This window comes from Lipotes vexillifer, unplaced genomic scaffold, assembly GCF_000442215.2.
Source record: "Lipotes vexillifer unplaced genomic scaffold, Lipotes_vexillifer_v1.1 scaffold1492, whole genome shotgun sequence".
NCBI lineage: Eukaryota > Metazoa > Chordata > Mammalia > Artiodactyla > Lipotidae > Lipotes > Lipotes vexillifer.
The window spans coordinates 325,867-335,141 of NW_006769666.1; the positions used below are offsets into that span (position 1 = coordinate 325,867).

Below are 9,275 nucleotides of genomic sequence, written 5' to 3' on the forward strand. Positions count from 1 at the left end.
GGATCAGTTTCTACGTGATAAAAGTGAGTGCTTGCAGGAGGCTGAATTCCATACCACTGAGAGCATGGAGATGAAACTACTCAGCCTCAGGCAGGGCCGGTCAGGCTGGGTTTCCACCAAGAACAAAATAAGCAAAAATCCAGACTTTTTTAAAAGCAAGGTAACACATGTGAAAAGCCAGGAAATAAAAACATTCCTTTCCTTTATTCCATTAATCCAACAGTTTGATTCCAGGAAGTAAGTCAGGAGAAAGCCGTGTACTCATAGATGTTCATCGCAGCATCATTTGTGATCGTGAAACTTTTAAGGGGATGTAGGTGTCTGCTAGCCAAGGAAATTTCTATTAAATTGTAATCTCATTGCTTGGAGACTGTTTAGCTATTATAGAGTAATTACAGAAACTCTTAAGGAGGGTGGTGCAGAAAGGAAGAGAAAGAATGCAGTCAGCCATGGGCCTTGTGCATGGGTCACCCTCCTAAACAGAGTGAGGAAGATGTTAGTCTTTTACAGATGTTAGGGAGCCAGGGTGTTCAGGCACCAACCAGCGTGACCCCAAAGCCCATGTATTTTCCTGTCACATGAAAAACTGCTTGTGCTATGAAGTTAAAAGTGCAGTGGATAAATTTGTAGGGGTGTTTTCATGTGAACTATATGAGAATATTAACGTGCATTTAGAGTAAGCTAAACGAGCACATTTGCATCGCCCATTTGCGGGCACTGCCTTTTCCTCCCTATGTTTGTGAAACATGATTTTACTTTTACATTAATAGTAAGAAAGAAAACGGTGCATGTACACAAAACTGAATTTTTTGGTGAAATAGAAGTACCTACACAAGTTTTTGGTCTCTCCCCATGGTTTGTGCAGATCGAATGATTTATACTGAGCATTATTCCTATACTGTATTTAGCATAAACTTTGTTGCTGGAACTTTTTTGATCTTTCCAGAAGGATCAGTGGGAGGTTGTCACACAGCCACAGCACAGCTGCCACCTGGCTGGCAGCAGTTTCCAAGCGTTTTAAATGTGAGAGGGAGTCTCAGAATCCGTGCAGACTTCTTCTTAAAGGGGAAGTGCATGTGGCCCTGAGTTTTCTCTTCCTGTGCTAAAGTGGAGTTGTTCTCCTGAGCAGAGAGGAAAGATTGGTTTCTAAAATGTTAACTGTAAACTGCGAGGTATCAGCTTTGGGGGTCAGGGTTGAAACCCAGTAAGTTGACAGTTATGGTAAGTATATTAGGGTCTTTTAAAAGCTGCTCTTTTTTTGGGCGGTGGGGGACGGATTCCCTGGCGTTCCAGTGGTTAGGACCCCGCACTTTGGCTGCCGAGGGCCCGGGTTCAGTTCCTGGTCAGGGAACTAAGATCCCACAAGCCATGCAGCGCAGTCCCCCCCGCAAAAAAAAAAGCCTTTTCTTTTTAAAAAAAAAAAAATTATAGGGGCTTCCCTAGTGGCGCAGTGGTTAAGAATCCGCCTGCCAATGCAGGGGACATGGGTTCAAGCCCTGGGCCGGGAAGATCCCACATGCCGCGGAGCAGCTAGGCCCGTGAGGCACAACTACTGAGCTTGCGCGTCTGGAGCCTGTGCTCCACAACAAGAGAGGCCGCGATAGTGAGAGGCCCGCGCACCGCGATGAAGAGTGGCCCTCGCTCACCGCAACTAGAGAAAGCCCTCGCACAGAAACGAAGGCCCAGCACAGCCATAAATAAATAAATAAATTTATTTTAAAAAATTATAAAGAAATCATTAGTGAATACCTGTATATCTTCTGAGACTTTGAAGTTTCCACACATGAATATGTTGATCCATATTGAAAAGTAGGGACAGTGCGGCATCCTCACCATCCCTAGCCGCCTCTCTTCCGTTGGGCTCCAGTAGTGCTGTGGCGGGCAAAGGGCACTGACATTCGGTTATGACCCAGTTATGCGTTGCTTGGCAGTGCAGGAAAGACGCCATGGTTGGCATCTCACAGCTAGTTACGAAAAGATTTGATTGTTGGGAATGCTGGTGTCTGTGGTTATGATCTGACATATCAAGCTGAGACCTCTGATTGAAAAACCCCTAGGAGTTTTAATTGTTTATTTAAAGAGTCCTGATGTTTCCTTTTAGTCTTTTAAGAATCTTTTTTTTTTTTTTTTTTTTTTTTTGGCTGTGTTGGGTCTTCATTGCTGCGTGCGGGCTTTCTCTAGTTGCAGTGAGCAGGGGCTACTCTTCGTTGCGGTGCGCGGGCTTCTCATTGTCATGGCTTCTCTTGTTGTGGAGCACGGGCTCTAGGCACGCAGGCTTCAATAGTTGTGGCACATGGGCTCAGTAGTTGTGGCTCGTGGGCTCTAGAGCGCAGGCTTAGTAGTTGTGGCGCACAGGCTTAGTTGCTCCACGGCACATGGGATCTTCCCGGGCCAGGGCTCGAACCCATGTCCCTTGCATTGGCAGGCGAATTCTTAACCACTGTGCCACCAGGGAAGCCCCTGTTGTTTCCTTTTATATTGATAAATTATGCCTCTGGTGAGCCTGTCTATTCTGACTTTAAATAGGAGACTGACTTTCTGAGACATTAGTAAAATCCAAGATTTAAAAATTTTGTAATTTGATATAATTCAGACTTACAGAAAATTGCAAGAACAATACAGACTGGTATCTGTAATAGAGCTTATTTCAAGAAAGTCCTCTGATTGTCCCCTGCCCCTTTTAAGTTGTATAATTAACAGCTTAAAATGTGACAAGCCTCAATAAAGAATACAGATTCAGGAAATTTCTACATGTGTTTTTTAAACACTTGGGAGAAGACAAACATGTTATTTTTCTATAACATGTAAGATTAACGTGGCAGCACAAATCTAATAATATTAAATAGATACCGTTAGTATATACATTGTTCTTTTCCATTTCATTGGCTAATAAGACTAAATACAGGTATCCTATTTGTATTCTGTATACTTTCTGTAGTAGAGCCTTTACTGAGTACTTTATTATACAGTTTTTGTATATACTTTTTTTTTAATTGAAGTAGAATTGACCTACAACACTATGTTAGTTCCAGGTGCGCAACATAGTGATTTGTTATTTCTGTACATTACCAAATGATCACCATGGTAAGTGTAGTTATACCTGTCACCAAAGTTACTACAGTATTAACTGTACTCCCCATGCTGTACCTTTATCCTCCTGACCGTTTTGTAGCTGGTAGCTTTTACCTCTTCACTCACCTTTTTCACTCAGACCCCGACTCCCACCCCACACAACCACCACCTTGTTCGCTGTGAGTCTCTTTCTGTTCTGTAAGGTGTTGATTTGTTTTTTAGATTCCACGTATAAGTAAAATCATGTGGTATTTGTGTTTCTCTGTCTCACTCATTTCACTTAGCATGATACCCTCTACGTTCATCCATGTTGTCACAGAGGGCAAGATTTCATTCTTTTTTTATGACTTATATTCCACGGTATATATGTATCGTGTCTTTATCCATTCGTCTCTCATTGGACGCTTAGGTTGCTTCCACATCTTGACTGTTGTGATTAATGCTACAATGAAAATAGGGGGGCATATATCTTTTCAAATTAGTGGGTTTTTTTTTTTTTTTTTGGAAAAATACCCAGAAGTAGAATTGCTGGATCATATGGGGTTTCTATTTTTAATTTTTTGAGGACCCTTCATGTTGTTTTCTATACTTACTTTTCCACCAGCAATGTACGAGGATTCCCTTTTCTCCACATCGTCACCAACACTTGTTACTTGTTGTTTTTTTGATAATAGCTGTTCTGACGGGTGTGCAGTGATAATCTTGTTGTGGTTTTGATTGGCATTTCCCTGATGACCAGTGATATTGAGCATCTTTTCATGTATCCATTGGCCATCTGTATATCTTCTCTGGAAAAATGTCTATTCAGGTCCTCTGCCTGCTCCTCCCTTATTTTGAGGGCGTGGTCATGTGAAGTTTGTACTGTGGTGTTGGATCTTTCATTTATTTTTTCATTACCTTTTTTTTTTTTTTAGTTTTATTGGTGGTGGGAGGTTTATCCTCTTCCTCTTGATACCTCACCCCAGGCAATACCCAAAGATAGGCTTTCTGGGTGTTTTCCCTGAGCTGCTCCTCCTTTTGTCTCTGAGTGTTCCTGACCAGATCTCAGGGTGTTTGGAGAAGCTGGCTCCCTGGCAGTTTGCCGCTGACTCTCCCAGTGTAGCGCCCCGGAGGTTTACCCTGGTTGTGTTCTTTCCCTTAGCATACACTCACGGGACACAGTGGCAAAGTGCTGTCTGCCAAGTTCCTGCTGGACAATGCGCGTATTGTTTCTGGAAGTCACGACCGGACCCTCAAACTCTGGGATCTACGCAGCAAAGTCTGTGAGGAAATTCAGTCTCTCTGTGTCTATGAACGATTAGATATTAACCTCAGAGGTGTTTGTTTCCACATTAAAGCCTGCATTTAGTGTGATAAACTTTGAAAGTCCAGTCTCATGTTGAGTGGCGCTGATGTAGTGACTGTTTTTCAAGTTGAAGCTTCATTTAAATAAGTAGTTCTGATTACTTAGGGTGAGAGTGCAGCAATGTTATGTGCACAGCCGCAGAGGGGCCTCTGCTTGATTATTCATGTTCGGTTTTCTTTCAGGCATAAAGACGGTATTTGCTGGATCCAGCTGCAATGATATTGTCTGCACAGAGCAGTGTGTGATGAGTGGACATTTTGACAAGAAAATTCGTTTCTGGGACATCCGGTAAAACACCCAGGAGCTTGGTGGGGAGGCAGGTGGGAGGGTCTGTATGTGGCAGAACTGTGATGGTGTCTTCTGTGTGGGTTGTGTTTTTAAAATCCCTGGAAATGGCAGAAATGAGCTCCAGTCCACATTATCTTCCCAGTTTGATATTCTTTACCCTGAAGTAGACGGTCACATTCAACAGTCACCTCTGAGCATGCCCTATGTACTTACAAACAGATGAACAACAAGGTTGTTAGGGGGTTTCAAGTGTAATCGAGAAGACAGATACACAGGTCTGCAGGGTGTGCTGAAGTAGGGCCAGGAGCCCCTGTCCAAGGATGTTAGAGACCGTCTGTCAGGATGAGTCTTGAGAAGTGAGTAGGCTTCACGTTGCAGAAGAGCCACTGAGGGACATTCCCGGCCAGAACAGGGCAGTCTGGCAGGGCAGGGCAGGCGAGGGCAGATGAGAATAATAGGGCGGGTTGGGATCAGATTGCTGCGGGCTTTGGACACCATTGGTAGATGACTTGATCTCATAAGTCATTGGGTGTTTAGGAAAGGATTGCTTCATGAGAGTGTGGTAGATTACATTGGTGGCAGTTTTAAAGGGTGTACTGGGGAGTGGGAAATCAGTAAAGCATTGAGGATCTGAACTCAAGGCAGTGGAGGGAGATGTGGAGGGGGGATTTGGACGGGGTTTGTTACAAGTTGGATGTGGAGGGTGAGGAAGGAGAGAAGTAAAGCAAGATGCAGAATAAATGACAGATTTAGGAAGACGATGCAGTGAACATGTTCAGAAAAGGACATAAATTGGAGGTTTCTAGTAGACATTTGGAAAAACAAAAGTTTTGAGAGGTTGGCTGGGAAAAAAAATGAGACGTCCTCACAGGAGGACTTTGAAGACATGAGAGTGGATTAGTCAGAGCCCACCTGTGGAGCAACAGGAGGGCAGTACAGGGAGCTGCCCAAGGAGGGAGGAGTGGCAGAAAGGGGAAGAAAGCTGGAGTCCTGTTGATGGGCCAAGGTGGGGGCAGTAGAAGGGACAGGAGTCCTGTTAGGATGAGGACAGTTGGTTAGGAGGTAGGTAATTGGTGATTAGTTTCAGGTGTACTGGTTGGCAGACATTTGAACCGGGAGTAAGGAATTTTAGAGCTAAGCTGGATGTTAGAAGGCTCCTCCTGGTCTCCCCCGCTAATTTGACAGATGAAGACCCCAAGTCCCAGGGAGGTGGAGCGGCAACAGTAAGATAAACTCTCTTACTTGGTTATGGTTTGAGGTGGGAAATCATTTCATCGAAAGTTTACAACAGAATGAATGAGTCCAGAAGGGTCTGCACCTCCTTTGGCTATATCACCAACAGGGCCCAGCCCAGGACTGCTGAGCACAGACGTGGGTGTGGACTGCGGCCCAGAGGAGAGCTGGGAGAAGAAAAGGAAGGAGAAGGGGTTGCCAGGGTGCCCCGGTCCCACATCTGGAGTCACCGGGCTGAGTTGGAGGGTCCCCGAGCTTTACTTTGTATGACAGGAAGCCTGGAGAGTCCATATATTTGTCCATATAAGACAGCCCAGACCTGCTAAAGCGGTTTACAACCCTTCGGATAAGTTGAAATGATAAAATTGAAGTAATACTAATTAAATAGTAGCCCTGCTTAGTTCATGCTGATCAGAACCTCTGATTGGCAATTACTGTATCATTTCAGAAACAGGCAAGGAAATTACTCCTTACGAGTTTTAGAGCGAGTACTCACAACTACTGATAGAATCTACTGATGGGAAAATAGTAAAAGCCAGGGCTGAGATTATTTGTGTGGGGTCGGGAGCATTTTCACCGTCCTTGAAGAGTATTGCATTCTAGTTCAGTTGCCTTTTCTCCTTCCTCCTTTTCTCCGTGGCATGCCATCCTGGTTGAAATGGGGAAGTTCTGACCTTTCTGTGTTAGGTTTTCTCAGACTTTCCATCTTTTTCGTAGATCAGAGAGTATCGTCCGAGAGATGGAGCTCTTGGGAAAGATTACTGCCCTGGACTTAAACCCAGAAAGAACTGAACTCCTCAGCTGCTCCCGAGATGACCTGCTAAAAATTATTGACCTACGAATAAATGCTATCAGACAGACATTCAGGTAACTGAAGACACTCTGATTGGGTTTCATTTGAGTCTTGCTGATTTTTCAGAGGGTTGTAAGAAGGCCAGAAGCCTGACTTGCCCGCACATCCCAAGTTTGCATGGACTCTGGGGGTAACGGTGCCCTGTCGTCTGTTGCAGCGCGCCAGGCTTCAAGTGCGGCTCCGACTGGACAAGAGCTGTGTTCAGGTTAGTGGCGGTGCTGCTCCCGTCGCGCCCGCGGCCCCAGCGTGCTTCACCGCAGAGGTTAGAGCAGAGGCATCTTCCCACTGGGGACACGAGCTACATCTGTATGGTGCCTCCACACGCACAGGTGTCCAGGAACGAAGCTGCACGTTCAGTCCTAGAGGTCACTGTCACTGCTTCCTTCCTTTCTAAAGGTCCCTTCTGTGAATGCATGAAAATGTGTCCCAATTCAAAAACTAATAATGACTAGTTGGTTTGTTCTGGGTATATCAGGTTCCCCTCTCTTTACTCATTTACATGAGAACTCGAGAGCTTTTGGGGAAGGGTGGTGTCCCCTGGAACAGAGCAGAATAGGCTCTCCGGAGAGGGGGTGGTTTCCCTTTCCTGTTCTCCTTTCCACGCATGGCTGTTCTCCCAAATACATTGCCACGGTCACTGCCAATATCGTGGAGAAGCTTCTCTACAGTCGATGCTTCCTTCCTTTTCTGTTTTCACTGCACCGTATAACGAGGCAGTCCATCAACTGAAAGAAACCCTGCACCATTTGGGGGTTGACTTTGACCTCCCTATGTGCTATGTTTGAGTCTGAGAGATGCTTAGGGACTTGTGGCCCCAAGAAGTAATGCAGCGGCACCATTTTTCATTAGCTGGTGAGGCCAGATGATAGGGTGAAGCGGCTTTGGCCAAAGCGGTTGTGAAGAGCATCTTCTGGTTTCTGGGTACACGGGAATGGTCCCGTGTTTGACTCGTAAGTGAAGAGTAAACATGACTTCCTGGGGAGGGGTCCGGGAAGACGCTGAGTTGGGGTTGGGTGGTAGATGCCGTTTCTTGTCTCGTGTGTCCTGCAGCCCTGACGGCAGTTACGTGGCAGCAGGCTCGGCCGAGGGCTCTCTCTACATCTGGAGCGTGCTCTCCGGGAAAGCGGAGAAGGTCCTTTCAGAGCATCACGGGTAAGATGTCAGCCCCTCTGGGGTGGTGAGCAGGCCTGTGGCTTCATCCCAGGGGTCACGTCCTCTTCGGGCGTGGACCCGAGTCGACCCCACGAGGGCAGTGTCCACTCACGCGCTCTACTGTGAGCCAGGTTAGTCGAGGGAAGCTGGGGCCCTTCTCCCTGGACAGCAGACAGCAGCGTCCTGCTTGTTTACATTTCAGACTGTTCAGCTGGAGCAGTTAGGGTATGGCCACTGGAGAAGGTTAGAGCCCCACGTTCTGTCTCGCGTCATGTGGCGCCTCCTGCCTTGCTCCTGCCCCTTCACCGCTCTCTTTCCTCTCTGGCTCCCCTTCTCCCCCTTCTAATCCCCTTTCCTCAGGAAATCGACTGCTTGTAAACACCGATTTTCATGTGCTTTATACTTTCATCCAGGCCCCTTTTCCTCTCGGCTTTGTTGTGTCCCCCAAGCCCAGCTGCTCTTAGAACCCAGGCCCAGGGCCCCCCGGGACCACCCCTCACCGCCCTCGCTGTGGTGGTGCCTCCCCGCTCCTCAGCCAGTCACCCCAAGGTGCTCGTCAGAGGCTCTTTGCTTAACTCAGAGCTACTCCCTTAGGGTAGACTTGATAAGGCCTGACTCCTTTCATTCCAAACTACCTCCTAGAATCAAGGCAGGGTTCCTCCAAGTTCTTTCGCTCTCTAAGCGCCTGTCTGTGCGTGGGAGCCACACTGGCGAGTAAAACGGGCGCTGGGACAAACCTGACGCCCTGATGGCGAGGGAGCCCTGCGCTCGGCCCACGAATGTCTCACCCGTGTTCCGACATCTCTCTTTGAAGCTCAGCGATCAACGCCGTGGCCTGGTCGCCTGCTGGCTCCCACGTCGTCAGCGTGGACAAAGGAAGCAAAGCTGTGCTGTGGTCAGAGTACTGAGGGCACCTCGTCAGGAGAGAGCGGATCAGAAGCTTCAGGGGCACGCGGGCCCCACGGCTGTGTCCTGGCAGGTGGCGCCTGGGCTGTGGCTTTGACCTCCAGAGAAGAGCTCGAGCCGTGGGGCGCAGTAGCCTGCCTTTGAGCAGGGCTCCCGAGGGTCGTGGCTGAGGTTCCGTGGCCCGAAAGAGTAACACTGAGAAAAACCTGACGCCGCGGTCGCTCAGCAGAGGTTCAGGTTCTTGCCTTGACTCAAGTGGGAAACACTACTGGCTCTGATCTTGCATACCTCAGCGGGGGGAGCGCAGGCACCTGCCGGCTTCTTCCCTGGGCGGCGGTGCCGCAGACGCCCCCTGCACTGGCTGTTGCTTCTCCCCTGTGCTTTCTCCCGTCCTTCCAAAGTCGGTTCTGGCCTGATGAAGGTCCT

At 47.6% G+C, this 9,275-nt stretch overlaps 1 protein-coding gene across 3 annotated transcripts in view; it reads left to right on the forward strand.

Moving 5' to 3' along the window:
- The window catches only part of ATG16L1 (autophagy related 16 like 1), a 46,066-nt gene extending 37,215 nt beyond the window's left edge, over window positions 1-8,851 (forward strand). For all 3 annotated transcript variants that reach the window (XM_007445727.1, XM_007445728.1, XM_007445729.1), the window contains 6 exons: window positions 4,214-4,334; window positions 4,600-4,705; window positions 6,656-6,805; window positions 6,949-6,996; window positions 7,842-7,943; window positions 8,758-8,851. In XM_007445727.1, coding sequence (XP_007445789.1) covers window positions 4,214-4,334; window positions 4,600-4,705; window positions 6,656-6,805; window positions 6,949-6,996; window positions 7,842-7,943; window positions 8,758-8,851 — 621 coding nt within the window. The remainder of the gene's footprint in view (window positions 1-4,213; window positions 4,335-4,599; window positions 4,706-6,655; window positions 6,806-6,948; window positions 6,997-7,841; window positions 7,944-8,757) is intronic.
- The last annotated feature ends 424 nt before the right edge of the window (window positions 8,852-9,275 follow it).